The sequence below is a fragment of the Nymphaea colorata genome, chromosome 1 (assembly GCF_008831285.2).
Source record: "Nymphaea colorata isolate Beijing-Zhang1983 chromosome 1, ASM883128v2, whole genome shotgun sequence".
Classification (NCBI taxonomy): domain Eukaryota; kingdom Viridiplantae; phylum Streptophyta; class Magnoliopsida; order Nymphaeales; family Nymphaeaceae; genus Nymphaea; species Nymphaea colorata.
Window position 1 is genome coordinate 25,011,434 of NC_045138.2, and position 18,447 is coordinate 25,029,880.

The following is an 18,447-nucleotide window of genomic DNA, read 5'->3' on the forward strand; positions in this document are numbered from 1 at the left end:
ATATATATATATATATATATATATATATATATAGAGTGTGGCATTGATTGGCTGATTACCCATTACTAAGAAAAAGTTTTAGCGGTTCTTATATCTCGATGTGTTTTTTTCCTTTTTGGGTTTGCTCATGATTGCAGACGGATCGGATCCGGACAGGTCCACTTTTCACAAAATCAATGCTCCTGGACAAACGTAAGAAGACTAAGCATGAAATGTTTCACAAAGAATAGAATAGAGATAGTGGCAAGTAAAAAATAAGGTGGAATATGTGGAATGGCGTAGGACCTTAGTTCCTCTCTTCCCCTACCCATCTGAAGGAGAGATTCTTTTTGCTTTTTTATATCATTATAAATGAAAAGAATGATCCATCAAGCAAGTACTTAATAAATTATACATTTTTATATGTTTTCTAACTTATTATATAACATGCTATATCTACTTAGGTACCTGACATCCTCGAGTCACTTGCCAAAATTCTTCAAGGAAATGGGTTATTAATTTAGTGAAAATAATGCAACTTATCTTGTTTGGTACACAACAAAAGAAAACCTATTTCTAGACATATTTATCATTCCTACATCTAACCACATTTTTTCCCCATTTTCACCTGCTATTCTTCAAGGCTTCAAGTTATCAAGGATCCATATCAGTGAAGAATAAAAAAAACTAAAATCAATGTAACATATATAACGTTCTTCTTATGATAACGAGTGTTCCTGCTGAAAAGAAAAGGAATCTATTTTTTTTCTTTTCTTCTGTAGGTGGTCCTCTCAATGCCATATTCATTTCCCCACCTTTTCCTTTTTAAATATTATTATAGTCGCTAACAGGTAGTCTCTTATAGGTTTGCAGCCCCAAGATGCCTTGGAGAGCCGCCACATTCATCATCTAAGATAAATAAAGCAGAGTGCGAATCCATTGGATCACTCGTTCTTTAAGATATTACTAGTTGACATGTAATAACATACTAAACTATAAATTGTTTAAGCCTTTGGGTGTAAATGGTGTAGAGGTCAACCACCAACCAGACTTAACGCCACATGAACAGAAAAAAGAAAGAAAGAAAAAGAAGCATGAAACGTCAGCTATTTTAAACAAATAGTACAGCAAAATCGAAGAACATAATTTGAAAGCCATTCCAACTTTTGATACAGCAATCGCCATTGGAGCATCACTCGGAGCTTCTTGGAGTTTCCATTGCGTCTTTCCACCTAATGATAGAATTCGGCCTGGAAAACAGATCGGATATGGATTTGTATTATGACTATTCAAACGTCGTGTCGAGTTTAGTGAAATGGATCAGAGCCCAGATGTGAACCTGCATATCACAAATCCAATTTAGGTTTTCCTGTCATGGGAGTTTTCTCTTTCTTCGCCACTTAAGAGGAAGTAGGATCAGCATGTATCGAGATTCGAGAAGTATTAAAACAGAATCCCATTTGCGATGGTAATTTATAAACAAGGGACCACGCTCGTACCTTATGATGGATTTTATACTCAATACAAAGAAGACCCTCGTCCACCATTAAACAATGAATCATGCTTTCTTTTTTTTTCCTAACTGTTTAAAACATCATAGTCAACCCCATGGCCCCCGTCTCTTAACATATACTTCCAAACCAAAGGCTGATTAAATGTCTAAATAATTAGAATCATAATTCCCATTTATTCTTGACCAAATAACCAGTCTTCCATTATTGCAGGCACCCTTTCCCTCAGCTTTATAATCTTCTGGCTGCGTACATGATCTTTTTGGGTTTCTCTAAATTGCCCAATTAAAAAAATTATATAAGCATTAAGATAATGCAAATGTGAGCGTGTTTTTGCTAACGACTAAGGAGTTGAACAACTATTTGAAATTAACTGCAGACTTGTTTATCTACAATGGAGCCTATTCAAGAGCCAAGAAGTCGAGTTCATGATGGGCACAAGAAACGCATTCCAATTTCAAGCTAGTTCATTCACACAAGTATTGAGGAATAGAGCATAATCCAACACACTCTCAATTCCCCATCATGAAGTAGAGGAAGACTCCCAATTACCCAGTCATTACCAAGTTACCAACATTTAATTTTGTGAAGGAAATAAGGTAAAACGTACTTGAGATCAAGAATAGTAGAAATTATGAATGACGGACAGCATCTTGAGTTTATAGCAAAAATTTTTGCATGGAAAAGAAAGTTGCTTCCAAGATGAACAGTGAGGTCGAGAATTAAGACAATAATTGAGACATTCACATACCACATTTACAACTGGAAACACAAATGCTTGGTCATTATTCAAGTCGCTTCTTGCTCGAGAAAAAAAACTCACCCTGCTACAGCATTCATTAATCGATCAAGCACTGATAACCTTGTGCTGGGTCCTCTTGTAATTTAACATTAAGGACTACTGACAGTAGCCCATTATCTCATTTCTGGCCAAACGCATCAGCTTGACAAATCTGGTTGTAGAGTGTGTAAATGAGACAAGAAACTGCCTATCATTCTCTCTTTATCATGTCTACAGGTAAAATTCAAGACGTCACTACATGAAGCTTGCAAAATTGTGTCAGGCCATCATGGTCATCTATAGGACTCCAACGTTCAAGTCAACTACATCTCGAGCCGGTGATCTCTTGCAGCAACCAAGACATGCCTCAGAAAGAAGACCCTCAAGATTTCAAGAGCCTTGGTAGACGCCTGAGACTAGGATGTCAAATCGCACGGAGTCCTATGGTATAATGGTCTTACAGTTAGCTGAAGGTTGATTAGCCAAACGCTCTGGAAAGGCTCTTCATGATGGTGGTTGCCACGTTCCTGGCTTAAAGGACTCGCCACTACCAGTTGGTTCTGTAGACCTGCGACAAGCAAAATCATGCACTAAGGTAGTCAAGCTTGAGGAACCAAAAAAAAAAAGTGGAGCTCTGTGCTAATAAACAAGTGGATGTTCTCCAAGGGGGACCCTTTGATAGTAGAAAAGAATTCTCACAGGAAATGTAGTATTAAATTCAAATGAATCTAACCTCAAGCAAGTCACAACACAAAAGAAGCCATGAATTCAGTCATATGGAACATAAAATAACATTATATCATTCCCACAAGTAAAATCCCTTCCAAGTTTAGCAGAAGTGGCATAGGAAGACAGATTTAATAGAACCACCTTCAAAAGGGGACAATTGGTAAAAACTATAGCAATATGTAGGTTTTCCTCCCCAACAATTGGCTCAATAATGGGGAGTTGTACGTGTACAAGTTAGGAAGTGTAGGCCACAGGTAAAACTCCCACAGGCCCACACACAACAGGATAAGATCCATTCTCCTGCATGACTTACACACAAGAGGTAGATTTGACTTTTCTTTTTTATTCTTCCGAAAAAACAAAAAAAAAATTCTAAGACAAGTTCTAGGGTTCAACATTCTCCCCGGCCAAAAATAAAATTTTATCTCAATGAATTGATTCTTGTGACAAGCCAGTGCAAATGTCAGCTACCGCTCACTCCAAGTCAAAGGAAGCCAATCTTGGCACATGCAGCTTGTTTACCAGCCATAGTTACCAGGGTTAGTTGAAAACAGTTATTTACCCGAACACAAGTAAATCATAAAGTTAATGTACTCATCAAACACCCATATGCAGCACAGCACACACACATATTTTGTGCACACAAAGTGGTGCTTCTGAGTTCAATGTTTCCTACATGTTCAATACATACAGCTATACAGCTCAAGGCATTCAGGTTAAACTGCTGTTTAATGTGCCCAATGCTCACCTATTTAAACAGCAAATGAACTCATGATATTATAACAAGAAATAAATAAGAACAACTTAGCAACTCATGGATAAAAGCTAGGCATCTACTCACATTGGCACCCTCGGAGCTTTTGGCGCAGGAGTTTTAGTATTTGTTGAATCAGAGTCCCTGAAAAGATGCAATCACCATTCACAACTCCAGCAAAATTCTTTCTTAATATTTTAAAGTTTAAACCATAAATCTGCCAAGATTTTCTTGACACTTTTTGCCAAAACTTAGTCTACAGTGATGCTTTCCATTTGACAAGCAAAACCCAAGTACAAGATTCAGTGATTTCAAAACAGGTAAAGAAACTAAAAAATCACGAAAAAGAAAAGGATATACGAAGTAGGCATTTCAAGGTATGAAGTCTAAGGTGGCTAAGTGTAGACAATGATGCTTGACACCTAGTGAGCCACAGGAAACTATAAGATGCATGAAGCAGAAGCACAAGCATCCGTGCGTCACTCATTTCCATCACATATTGTCATATACACCCTTCTACAGTGAGATGATTCCCAATGTTATGCCTCATCAAACTCATGATTGAGCAGAAAATCATGAAACATGAAAGTCATTTCAAGATTTCAAAAGTAGCTTTCATCAATACTCTTGAAATTATAAACAGAACACCCAGATACAGTGACAACAGCCTTTAAACCAAAAAGAACTTTGCCTTCAAACCATACTTGTACAGTTAGAATAACTATTCACCATCTCCAGTTTAACATGCATGGATTCCTCATATAGTCATATGAACAAGAAATTCATAATTTACTTTCAAAATCAGAAAGCTCATTTAAAGAGCTTGAAATATAAGTGGATCAGCTACAATGGAATATTAACAAATGAACTTCCAATGTGGATGTAAACAATAACATAAAAGGTTAGTGCAAACAACTTTAAGTTTCTATATGCTACGCATGCTAGGGCAGTTTGGAAAACATTTGCTAAATATTTATTCTAACTGGAAAGAACAATATGCCAACCTGAATTTCCTGGTCCACTTTTCTTTTGAATCTGACTCTAAATCAGGTACTTCACCTTGTAAAAATTAGACAGCATACAACTTGGTGAGTCACAAGTTTGATGAGCAGTAGCATGACAGAAGAATAGGAAAGTAGGTACATAGAAAGTTATATACTCCAAAACAAGCAAGAATATTTCCAAGTAAAAGGAAGTGGAACCATCAAAGTACCATGATCCAAGTAAAGGACTCAGAGGTTACAATAATGTATAACACTGAGATCTATTAGACGTATGAGGGAAAAGCGTTGGCAATTTAGCAGAAATACAAAAATCAGATAGGCCAAATTTTGCCTCAAGGGGCATAGCGTAGCTGGTCGAATTAGGGGCCTATGGACGGCAGGTCTCTAGTTCGATTCCCGTGGGCGCTATGCTCTTGTGTCTTGTGACACCAAAGCAGCTCAGGACCCTAGGAGGCAAGGGGAATGAGGGGGCCTACGGGCCTTGCTTCGGGCAGTGGGATAACCCTCTGGCTCACCTGAACAGATAGGCCAAATTTTGACAAAAGATTCTTTTTAGAGTATTTGCAAAAAAATAAATATAAAAAGGAAGAATTAGAGCAACATGTAAGCATGAAAAAAAAAACAAAGAGAACACATTGACATGGGAATCCATGAAACACAATCAATTGTACAAAACTTGCCCCACAAAACAGCTCCCAATCAAGTACTTTTTTTTATTCAAAAGTGTAAATAGACGTCCATCCAGACTGTATTAATTCACAAGTTTGCAAACTAAATCCGACAAGAATTTTGAAGATCTTCATCAATCAATTTATTTTGCATTAAAGGATCTAAAACATATAATTTTCAGTTGGAGAATGTAAGAGGAGCTATACCACTACCAGGATCTAAGGAAGCACCAGGAAATTGTTTGATGAAGCTTTCCAGATCTGGAGGACCAACTTTGCCTGATTCAAGTATAGTATGGTAATTATTTAGTAATACATAAATTTGAAGCTCTATGCACCACTCCCAATGCCACATCAGAGATTCAGAAGAAAGTTCCAATGCTGTTAACAACTACAATCAATTGACTTTCAGATAACAAGAAAAGCAAGAAGTCCAAATTTCATTTGAATGATTTTTCTGCTCAAACTTCCATCATGCAGAAAAGAAAAACAAGGGAGCCAAAGAATTTGACTTAGGGTTGATGCGATCACCAAATGCATGATTTTAGTGCTACAAAGAAGCTATTTTGCCAACTTCACACAGATGTTAGCCAGACAAATATCATTTATAGAACGTAACAAGAAGTCAATGTTCTTATTTTCTACATGGATATAATTGTCACCTGCAATGATAAAGGAATAGGGAATTAAGAAAGCACTTGGACCAACACTTTGAGATTGACCTATGAATGCTCCATACTTGGATGATAAGTGTAAGAGCCATTTAAAAATGTCACATGTTATAGATGCAGAAAGGATGGATTTGTCATTATTCTTTTGAGATTTACTCTTGCTACCTGTTGGGGAAAGAAAACTCACATTCTTCTTAAGCTCATATATACCAATCAAAATTTTTTCTGAAGCAAACTCAATGAATGATGGGGAATATCGGAATCAGATATCAACCAGGTCCAAGAAGTGAAAGTCTGAACAGCAATAAATAGAATTCAACTGTGACAATTCACCAGAACATCTGAGATATTTAATAAACTTTTAATCTTTTACCAGAATGTAATGGTTGCACGAGAACAAAATAATGGAAATTTAGTTACTAACCAGTTTTGCTTGGCTGTGGAACCCCTCTTTTCAGTTTTTCTTCTTCTTCTTCTTTCTGCAACTCTTGAATATGAAACACATGATTTGGTCAAAAGATAGAAACTTATTCCAAAGAAAGCCACAATAACAAATGCATGAGAATTCAGGTTAATAAAAATCCTTTGATAGATAGAGCAAAGTACATTATATGGCAGATACATAAACACCATTATCCTATCATCAGATCCTAACACTAACAAAAAGAGGAAGGACAACAATGAACATCATTGGACTCACTGTAGCTACAAGTTAAGCCAAGGAGACATGCATACTTGCAATATTTAGCTTCACACGCTCCCGTCTTGCCTCTAGCTCCATCATTTCCTGAAAAGAAAAGGATGCATCACCTTCATATAAAAGGGAATATACTTAATAAATTAACTATATATACTGGTATGCTCTTAGCAAAGATTTTTTATAGTAACAAACCTTGTTCAGTCCTGCATTTACCTTATCAAGAAATTTGGATGCGCTTGTCATCCATTTTTTGTAAAACGATGTAATACATACAGCTAAAGAGGGAGACAGATGTTATGATGCATTATCCAACCTAGTACAGGAAAGGGCTTTCAGTAGAAGTGAAAATTTTGTTGGCATTGACTTTTTACCTCAGGAGTTGGAGGTTTCTTCCTTTGCCCATTTAACCAGCAAATCCACTCAACTGTCATAAAAAGAAATGAATATCACTTATTAACTGAAAAAATAGAACGTCGCTGCACTGTCACCTTTTATTCTTCCAAGCAAAAATGAAAGCACCTAGTTAATTTTCATCTGTGCCAAGCATTCACTAATCATTCAATCGAGACTGCTTCCACAGTTACTCAAGGAAATCTAATTAGGAATAAGTTGAAGCATGATCTGTACTGCAGAAACCTAATGTTGCAAATATGTCTGATTTATTACCAACCTGGCAGTGAAGTGGGATCTTCTTCTCCTCTAAAGATCACCCATCGGCGTTCTTTCACTGAACATCACAAGAAACAATAAAAATTCGTTCTGTCCATAACAACTTAAAATTGAAGACTCGGGAATTTGATAAAGAAACACATGGATAAGAAGTTTAGCTTCCTAACGGATTGAGGCGAAAAGCTACATGATAGACCAACGGCTTTCCAAATTGATCCCCAAGATGGAACAAGTAGCTGGGAAATCGAATGATGCCAGTTTCTAAAGGGAGCTCGCTCAACCTGCCTTGGTGATTGGAGTTAAGACCTCTACTGCGGATGCTTTTCCTTAGCATAATCTGGTCGGATTCTGCCAATCCCAGCCTACTAAACTTAAATAAAATAAGAGCACAAGAAGAAAGACGCCACATTTCTGAAGTCGATCATTGCAATTTCGAATATAAGCAATGCAGAGTTGTGCTGAAACGCCTCCCTAAAACCATAAACCATTCAATCGAAGCTTCTCCAAAGACAGGGACCCCAAACCAAATGAACGTCTAAACGAACGAGACAAGTAACAGAAACGAAATACCAAGAACAATTATACTAAATTTCGAAAACTTAAATCGTGACCCACCAAAAGGAATTAAGCTATGATCGCATAGTGAAACTAGAAACTGTGAAACAGGGATATGGAATACGCCTAATTTCAAATTTTAGAGCCCTAACATCTCAGTATCGACTTGACAATGTCATCCTTCGAGAAAAGAGAGAGAGAGAGAGAGAGAGAGAGAGGGTGTACTGATTCCATCGACCTCCTCGTTTCGGATGAAGTATTGATTCCCCGCCTTGTCGATCCCCACCTGAGTCCGGGACTTGAACAACCCCCGAATCCTGGCCAGAAACCTTGACATCTTTACACCGTTAAGAAGAAATTCTTAGCACAGTCGCTGACATTCAAACGCTACAAGATCATTGAGAAGCCCACCATTTCCAGGTACGAGAGAGAGAGACAGAGACATAGACACACAGAGAGAGAGAGAGAGACCAAGCTCCGTCGCGGTCTCGATCTTGATCCAGTTCTGAACTCAGGCAGCGGCAGTGATTTCCATTATCTGGATCCGTACAAGTGAAGTGGCCTTGGACATAGGTTCAGGTTATAATATGGTTCCAGTCAAGGATTATCTCCTAAACCAAGGGCAAGAATCCAGATCATTGCTTAGTTAATGCTCCATAATTAGTTGTGAACCATTCCAGATCCTGTGTCCCGATGCTTCATAATTAGTTGTGAGCATAATTAGTTGATGATCCGAATAAAGTCTTGTGGAGGCCACAAAATGGAGAAGGTTGATCGGTTAGTTAACATGCGATTCTAGATCCAAAAAGACATGGTTTGGTCAGACCTCCTATGGCAGATCCAATCTTGGTTTGGATACAGGTCACAAGAATAAAACCCAAAATGGCGTTTCTGTATGTGTAAGTTGAAACATGTAAATATATATGTCCTACTCGCTTGTATTCATTTGATTGGATTCAATAACGAAGCCCAACTCTAATTAGACAAAAAAAAAAACCTTCAATTCTGATTGTATCTAGAACTTGAACCTGAAACCAGATCCGAATTATTTCCACTAAGTAATCTAAAATTTTTTATAGAATTGGTTGTTGGACTAGCTTGACATGCAACCTCAACCAAGCTGGTCGGTTTAACACACCATATTGAACATTACTGGTTAAAAATTCGGCCTGGTTAATTTTTAAGAACCAGCTCATGCAAATGCAACTTTTTTGGTATTGAACAGTAAAAATCACATTGGTAACTATACAAAATTTGTGGAATTACACTAAAGAATGAATATTCGGAGGGATCGTAACACTTCAATAATATCTCATATGCAGTGCAAACATTACTAACTCCACACTTAGATTACCCTCAAAACCTGGTAAAAAGTTTAAGTTTGATAAGAAGTTAACTTATTGGGGGTAACAGACCAAGTTTTTACATTTGGGCAACACAAAATCTGGTTTTCCTAGTATTATGAGGGACATTGTTATAATTTTATAGGGTATTTTGGTATCTTTCATTTAATTAACCGGGGTATTCTACTCATTTCTGACATAGAACACGATTTTTTTTTTTTGACACAATTCCTCCCTTTTGCTACAACCACTAAACAGAGATTGAGATCAAATCAAATATTTAGAACATTTATGTTTCGCAACATTTTCACTTCGAGTTAAGAAGTGTTTTCCACATTATTAATACAAGCTACACTTTTCTTGCCCAGCTTGTGTGAAGGTAGCCCATTTTTGGTAGTATCAATAAAAGTGAGACTTATTATGCCTGCAAATTTTTAAAATGTGAATTTCATCTTTAAAGCTACACGAAAATGCACCAAAATAAGAATTTTACTATTTCATAAAAATATTATGAAAGTGCATTTTAACACATTAAAAATGTAAGTTGAAAGATAACAGAATGTAAGCTTGGTATGAGCAAAAGAGAGAAATCCGGCTCTCACCGGAACCGAAGGATGAAATGCTCACCAGAAAGTTTGGCCATATGTTTGTGGCGTGGCTGAACTCAAGAAAGCATATCCGTTTATTCTTTTCTTCTTCTTTTTGGGACTAACAATAGTCATGCAAAGTTAATTGCACAACCAAACAAAGAAAGATGCGGTGGGAAACATTAGAGAGCAACAGTTGTTCCATGGGTTGGCTCGTATAAAGAAAACTCAATTTTGACAAAACTTAGTTTTATAAAAAGTAGTGAAAAATCCAAAAACCATATTAGATTTTGGGTGTCACCTAAACAAATAAATTAGTTTAAAACTTATTAAATAAAACTAAGTTTTCAAAAAAATTGGATTAGACGAGGGTGTCATGCAAACAGCTTCTTAATTATTACTGTCTTTCACTACATTTCCATTTTCAAGAAAACCAAGAAGCGAACTCAAGATAGGCTTTTGCTTAGCAGGTTGCAGAAAACTTTTCAATCAAACGAAAAACCAGAAACTTCCTTCAGACGAAGAGCTAAAGATTGCCTCAGGTGAAAAAAATTCCCTTTTTGGTTGAGAGGAGTTACTCGCGGGGCCGTGGGCAGTGAGGATGAAGGAAAGAAAGTCACCAAGAAGAAGGGAGAAAGAAAGAGCTCCCTCCTTCAGGGGAGACCGAAGTCAATTAACGGGGGGAGGGAAAAGAACAACATCTTTGGCCAGTCAGATCCCTTCCTTATCTCCAGAGGCCAAAACCCAATCCGACTCCCCAAATTCCCACCTCTCATTTCCCCTTCCTCCTCCCTCCCCTCCTTCTTCATCATCATCATCATTGTTGCCCACACTCTCTGTATGCCTTCTCCAGCTCCACCAACATTGCCCCTCTCCTCCATAACCTCCATCTGAGCACAGAGGGAGGACACAAGAAAAGAGGAAGCCCACCAACGCCACCACCATGGCCTGCTCCAACCTCCCAGTGTGGCTCTCCAAATCGAACACCCAGAACCCACTTTCTCCCTCCTCCTCCTCTTCCGCCTCCCCCTTTCCCCACCACCACCACCAGAACCGTCGGCGCTCAACTATTGTCTGTGGCCTCCGCGAGCTCCGTGAACGAATCGACTCCGTCAAGAACACGCAGAAGATCACGGAGGCCATGAAGCTGGTGGCGGCCGCGAAGGTCCGGCGAGCCCAGGAGGCCGTGGTGAACGGTCGCCCCTTCTCCGAGACCCTCGTCGAGGTCCTCTACAACATCAACCAGCAGCTCCAAACCGACGACGTCGACGTCCCGCTCACGACCATCCGCCCCGTCCGGAAGATCGCCCTCGTCGTCATAACCGGCGACCGTGGCCTGTGCGGCGGCTTCAACAACAACATCATCAAGAAGGCCGAGGCCCGCATCGCCGAGCTCCGCTCCCTCGGCCTCGAGTTCACCGTCGTCTCCGTCGGCAAGAAGGGCAACTCCTACTTCAACCGCCGTCCCTACATCCCTGTCGACCGCTTCCTCGAGGTTGGGAACCTTCCGACGGCTAAGGAGGCTCAGGCAATCGCGGACGACGTCTTCTCCCTGTTTGTCAGCGAGGACGTCGACAAGGTCGAGCTCCTCTACACCAAGTTCGTCTCCCTCGTGAAATCGGAGCCCGTGATCCACACTCTCTTGCCGCTCTCCCCTAAAGGAGAGGTCTGCGACATCAATGGCAACTGCGTCGATGCCGCCGAGGACGAGCTCTTCCGCCTGACCACAAAGGAGGGTAAGCTCCGAGTCGAACGTGACGTCGTCCGGCTGCCGACGGCGGAGTTCTCGCCGATCCTCCAGTTCGAGCAGGACCCCGTGCAGATTCTCGACGCGCTGCTCCCTCTCTACCTTAACAGCCAAATCCTCAGGGCGCTGCAGGAGTCGCTGGCCAGCGAACTCGCCGCCCGAATGGCCGCCATGAGCAACGCCACGGATAACGCCGTCGAGCTGAAGCGCTCGCTCTCCATCTCCTACAACCGCGAGCGGCAGGCCAAGATCACCGGCGAGATCCTCGAGATCGTGGCCGGCGCGGAAGCTCTCACATAAGTTTCTTGCTGCTTTTTCTTCTATCCTCCTTCCCCTCTCCCTTCCATTCTTCTTCTCCCTCCCCTTCTCTTTTATTTTTCCCCTTCTTATGGGCGTCTTGCTTCTGATTGATTATGGTGATAATGTATGGGGCTTTTCCCTTTATTGTCTTTTTGTTTCTCCTTTGATGGTGCAGATAAAAGAACTTGTATCTTAATGCAACTGTTGTTTCAACCTGAAACCAAGATGCAGAAAGCTTCATGAGATCTCTGGTCTTTTTAGGTTTTAGATATCATGAAGTTTATTTGTAATCTGTGTATCTATATTTCTTTTGTTGAACTAAATGTGAAGAGAGCATCACTTCATTGGGTAATTTAGTTTCTGTGACCTGATGTTATTAATGGTGTGGAATGATACGTGTGGTGAATCCATTAGAGCTCATTTTTGACGGGTCAACTTCATATTTGTTGTGTCACTTTTCTCATGACTTCATTTGTCAGTTTGCTGCTGCTGTAATGGTGGTTGGATTATGATCGGAAGCCATTCGCGAGTTTGCCTCTTCTCTGTAAAATGGGCATGTTTTAGTTCTGCCATGAGACGAGGTAGGACTGCAAAATTGGCTCAAGTCGAGTTGGAGCCAAAGGTTGAACTCGATTATTGGTTTTAAATTTGTTTCTTGTACTGATGGCTTAGTTTTGTTGAAATGATATGCTTGTTGATTTTAAGCTCATGAGGATATTCTTCTATGAAGAAATGCTGTTTTTTCTGCTGTACTTTCCCCATCTGTTCTCTCTCGTTCATATATTCAGGTCCTCGAATGTTTTTGATTGTTGAACAATCGTTTAATTTTTGTAATCTTTCTGCATGCGTACAGGCAGTTTCTTTTCTCCTTTTTATAGTGATAAACTTATTAGATCGAGTGCCACAATAAAGGCGGTACACAGCTTTTATGTAGTTTCAGTTGCTTCTGACATTGTAGTCCTATGTATTGAGGAACTAAACTAAGAGGTCTATAGAGAAAACAAGATAGAGTATGCTGTCTCACGCAATATATTATCTAGTTTTCTAGCTCGGCTAAGCTAAGAAGGCAAAGTATGATTATAGAAATTGTGGAAAAATATCTTTTTGACCGAACCACCGATCGTTAACTATTTTGGTAGCTGGTGCTCTATTGGATTCACGAACTCCTGCTGTTATTATAACGTGGAATGCTTAGTTCATAATTGTTTAAGATGATGTTGCACGAACATAAATTAGTTCCTTGCATTGTTCTGACATAAAAATGAAAAGGCTTTTGTTGTTTCATCGACTCTTTGTGATGGCATCATTCAGTGGCAATCAAACACGCTGGTGCTTCACAGTATTACCCAACAGCCACGAGGTGGGCCTTTTCCTCCGTTGCATCAGAAAATGATTTCGTGATCCCCAGTTCGTTTATCGGAAAAAGTTTGTCTTATTTCAAAATACTGTACAGTTTATTATGATTGCGTCTTTCTATTTTAAATGACAGGCGTTAGTTCATCTTGGCATGGCACGTCTAGTTCGATATTAGCAAATCATCATTGTTCTTTTAGGGATCATACTTTTGGATAGAAATTTCATTTCAAACTCTTATAAATTGGCTGACAGTCTAAGCTTCTTGGAATTGGTATCTCGATCACGTAGTTTCTTGTTGAGATGCTTACATACAGGTTCGCCTATTTAGTGAATTAAGAAAAATGCACATTTTGCATTTTTTTGTTATGGAGATAAGATCTAACTGAAACAAAAAAACGAGTGTTCTGCAACTGGATTGAGGCATTCTGAACGCGCTACTGCTAATTTTAAAATGCTAATTTTTTGTTCATAATATTGCATATCGTTCTGGACTGTCGAAAGCAAGAGCTTAAGAATCTGCTATAGATTAAAGGTTTGTAAGTTTCTTCATACGTAATCTAACTTGTAGTATCTGTCCCTGAGCTTAAGAATTGTTCTGCTATTGTTTAAAGGTTTATAAGTTTCCTTACATGAAATCTAACGTTGCTCTCTTAAGGTTCATAAATCATATTTACATTATTAATATGAGGTTGGTTCCCCATATGGTCGTCCCATTTGAAGATGGCATGCCTTAATTATTATCTTAAGTGATAACATAAAAGGTGCTTAAATACGAGCCACAATTGATTCATTGTGTCCACAGTGGTATGATTAGAACAAGATTCGAATTTGATAAGTACATCAGGTATACTTCATATTTATATTGGATAAATATGATCTTTAAATTTGAATTCGGTTCAGATTTAGATTAAAATTCATTTTGGAAAACATATTTCACATTAAGTACAGTCTTTCCACTTCTCGTGAGATCAATTGAGTCTCTGGTCAGTTTCTACTGGATCCAATCCCCCCTTTCTGGATTTAGGTCTAAATCATAATATTTTGCAATTCAGAGCGCTATTTTTTACTCACATGAAATCCACTCCGTTGCACCTATATGTACAGACCATCATAGTTTAGAAACACATATACAAACCTTGACTGTATTTGATTGTAGAGTGTGCCCAAAAGTATCAGTCAAGGCCTTGACTGTGTGATATATTCGGTTTTAACGACGTAGTTACTCGTAAGCTACCAAGTCCTCTCTATTTTTGGGGGTTAAGCAGGTGATGTTTTTAATAGAGGCTGCAGTCGTTAGTCTTTTCGTTGTTAAATGTCAAGTCACCGCGATTTTTTCATTTGACATGATATTTCAAATAAAATTAACCCAAACACGGATGTAAATAACGGCAGTATCTTATTCATCAACTACTGCAAGATTAGTTTGACATTTCCCTTGCAGTTTTGGTAAAAACAAAATTAGAGTCAGCGACCTCTATGATGGCTCGAAGGAAACATGGTCAGGAGCAGAGGTAAAATTATAGCCGAAGAGCTACAAGTAGAACAAAGAATCAAGAATACCTCCTCCCAAGCGTCTTCCTCAAAATTTTATTTTATAACACTAGGTAAAGATTTTTTTCTGTGTGTTCCTTTCTCTAAAGAATGTTGATGAATTTGTTCCCCTCTTTTGCCTTATCATGTAGATTACTGATAAACAGGATTCTTGAGAAGGCATTTTTAAGCAATTCAAGCACAAACCGTGCAAGAACTTAATCCCCTGATAAAAGTTACACTTCCCCTTCAAAATTGCAATCCATGAAAGTTGGCAACCCACTTAGAAAATGTAGGAAAAATGGCAATATGCATTGGTCATTTAAGTACCAGAGCCACAGGACCCTCGTTTTCCTTTTCAAATGCAGACATAGTGTGATTTTCTATCTCTTTACAGATGACATCAGATCTTTGTTTCACCAGTCCAGGTGCCCAAACGATAAACTCTGCAAGTTAATAGAGATAAAATCGATTAATTAAGAAAAGAAAACAACGGGGAAAAACATTATTGCGAAATGGAAATGGGTAATGGAAAGAAGTTAATTGCACGATCGGAACTTTGAAAACGTTCAAACAAAGGTGTGATTTTGAGACACCAGAAACCAGTACAGACTAAAAGCAGCAATATAGTGGACAATAAAGCACAGAGACATTTATTAGGAGGGGACGTCGAATATGGGCAGTGCTTCCATCTTGAAAACAACAACCCGGGGAACACCAAGTGAGACATCTCTGAAATTGCAAATTAGACGTACTAGATCAGCAAATGGTAGCTATTAAACAAAGATTAAAGCACCCAATGAGCAACACATATGGCTCCATCTTCTAGGCATTCCAAATGTAGTATGCCATGCCTGATTACTAAAGTGAAAACAAAAGAAAAGTGAACATCTTTTCATATGAAAAAAATGCACTCAAGGATGATGCTGATACTTCATCAGCCACATCTCTAAAGAACATAATGATCAAGCAAAGCATGCCCAACAAATTAAAGCAACAAGATATAGACAAAACCGAAGTTATTTAATAATCAACCCCGTACCTAAGGTGTATTCAAGTAATCAAATCGATTTTCCATTGTATCACTGATCAAAACGAAGCCCATGTTGCATGTAACGATATTGAAAATCGGATCTGTGCAAAGGAGAACGCACCGAAAGCAAATGCAAGTGAGCAATCTAAACCCAAGCAAGATCACGAGAGCGGAAGCTTCACTTCATTGCATAATTTATGGTTACATAAATTATTGAGATTATTGATATTGCACATATTTTCTTGGGTCAAAATTTCCCATATTGATATTGATAAAATTCGAACAAGAAACCCGCAGAAAAGAAAAAAAAAAATCAACGGTTGCTGCCCAACAATTCCAAGACCAAGTCATCGGCAATCACGGTACCCGCCGGCGTCGAGCTTGCCGGACAAACGAGGCCGGTTTGCATTCCAACGATCTTCTTTCTCCGCAGACATCGGGGCCCGAAAAGTCGAGGGGAAGGGAAGCAGGGGAAGTCGTTGACGGCGTGCTGTTGGATCGGAACGGAGACGCTAGGCGAAGACGGAATGAGGTTCGAATCTGGTCTGTTGGAGAGAGGGTGGCGGCGGAAACGGGCGCTAATTCTGGAATCCCTGATCTGAGCGAGGGCGCCAGGCTTCAGGTATCTATGGAGCCTCTCCTCTAACTTGCATTGAGAGGACGAAGATCTCAGCCTGCCATTCATGATGGTAGTGTTTGTTGGGAGGGAGAGAGGGGAAGATGCAGATGGTGGAATTGAGAGAGAGAGAGGTAGAGGGCGGGAGAGATCTGGAAGGCTTTAAGGACATCAGCAATGGCGGGAAACCGAGCCACGAAATGGAGGGAACAGTCTTTTCTTGGCTGCTCGCGCCTCAGGTTTATTTATTTGCCTTTTCCATTGACGGATACCCAAGCATGCCGCTTTTGGGGAGAGGGAGATACTTGACAACTTGGTAATTTTTTTCCCATACACCTTTGACTTGTATGATTCTTTCCAATTAAGAAATTGAACTTATGAATCATATTTAATACAGCTTACCATTTTTCATAATTTTTGTGAACTTTTTTGTTGGTGTGTTGGATTCCCCACTTGTTGGTGAATTGGATTTTTCACTTGCAAATATTCACACTAGACTTTCATATTCGAATACACGAGGAAAAGTGTATATCATAACTGAATTTGATTTTCAAGTTTGCAATCCAAATTCGAATCTGAATTTTCCTTTTAAATATATAACTGGATTCAAACCACATTATTATATGTTAAGAGCCGACTCTCAAAGACCAAATCTAATCAGATTCTTATTTAAAAGAAAATCTGATCAGACACAATGCCTTAAATCTGAGTCCCATCCATTTTCTTGATGTTCCTATATCAAATTTCTTTTTTTTTTAAATAGTTGTTTTTAAATAACTATACCCATTACGTCCATGCAGTCTGATCCAGAAAATAGTGCCTAAGTTCATGCTTTAATGTATTGCAGTAATGTATCATTATTATATAATATATACATATATAAAAAAATCTGATAGATATAGACACACATTATTGTCCCTTCTTAAACCAAAATGAATAAAAATTAAATTTACAAGCAAACCCACCTTTTACATCACGTCACCGTTAGTATCAAGCCGACCTAATCTGATAGAAGTCGGTCTCTAAAAAAATGCAGCTTATGCCCCACAGCCTGGGCTTCGCTCAACTATTCGCAACTCAAGCCCAAGCCCAGCTTGATCCAATTATAATAAAATACATAAAAAATAATATAACAATTAAATATATTTAATTATAATTAAAAATATATATAATATTATAAATAAGTTAACGGGCCAAGTCAAACCGATTTGAGCCAGCTCGACATGCAATTCAAAGGCCTGCATCCAAACCCGAGTTAGGCCAGGTTTCAGATATCAGAACCAATACCCACCCTTATTCATTACTTCTACGTCACACGTCACCCACATTCATCCCTAAGCTGAAAGCTATGTCACCTGAGTGCGGGGTGCGGGTGCTGGTGCGGTACATCTCAAAAAATTTAGGTGCGGCGGTGCGGTGAGAGTATTTTATTATTTTTATTAAAATAATAAAATGCCTTATTCGACTACGTATTGGATCATTCATTTCAAGAAATTATAAGCGACAAGAGAGATTGCTACTTACCTCGAATGGAGGTCACCCTGCAGGGCAGGCTGCAATCGACGATTTCGCCTGCTCCACTGACCACCAAATGCGACGTATAGAAGACGGATTCAGAAGAAAAAGGGACGAAGAGGATGAAGGTTGAGGAAGATGGATTTAGAAGAAGAAGGGACGAAGAGGATGAAGGTCGAGGAAGAGGGATTCCGAAAAAGAAGGGATGAAGAGGGATGAAGGTTGAGGAAGAGGGATTCAGAAGAAGAAGGGACGAAGACGTCGAAGAGGGATGAAGCCTCAAGGTCCAGGAAGAGGGAAGAAGAAGAAGAAGGGAGGAAAAGGGAAGGTCGAAGAAGAGGAAAAATCGGAAAGGTCGAGTTAAAAACTTAAAAATAAAAAAAAACATAAAGTTAGACC

The 18,447-nt window shown here is 39.1% G+C and overlaps 2 protein-coding genes across 5 annotated transcripts; one reads left to right on the forward strand and one right to left on the reverse strand.

The window, feature by feature from the left end:
- Nucleotides 1-2,245: 2,245 nt before the first annotated feature.
- On the reverse strand, nt 2,246-8,578 carry LOC116246286 (uncharacterized). Of its 4 annotated transcripts, none has more exons than XM_031618086.2 (9): nt 8,247-8,578; nt 7,468-7,524; nt 7,169-7,221; nt 6,833-6,884; nt 6,522-6,584; nt 5,640-5,705; nt 4,759-4,813; nt 3,842-3,898; nt 2,246-2,839 (listed from the first exon to the last, which is right to left on the reverse strand). In XM_031618086.2, the coding sequence occupies exons 1-9, from the start codon at nt 8,356-8,358 to the stop codon at nt 2,776-2,778; spliced, it is 579 nt and encodes a 192-aa protein (XP_031473946.1). In that variant the 5' UTR covers nt 8,359-8,578; the 3' UTR covers nt 2,246-2,775. The 4 variants fall into 4 exon arrangements, with proteins under 4 accessions (XP_031473946.1, XP_031473945.1, XP_031473944.1 ...); XM_031618085.2 differs by having other exon boundaries at nt 4,759-4,816; XM_031618084.2 differs by having other exon boundaries at nt 5,634-5,705.
- Nucleotides 8,579-10,620: 2,042 nt separating this feature from the next.
- LOC116246226 (ATP synthase gamma chain, chloroplastic) lies at nt 10,621-12,350 on the forward strand. The gene has a single exon (XM_031617985.2). It carries the CDS (start codon nt 10,895-10,897, stop codon nt 11,996-11,998), a length of 1,104 nt encoding a protein of 367 aa, XP_031473845.1. The 5' UTR covers nt 10,621-10,894; the 3' UTR covers nt 11,999-12,350.
- Nucleotides 12,351-18,447: the final 6,097 nt, after the last annotated feature.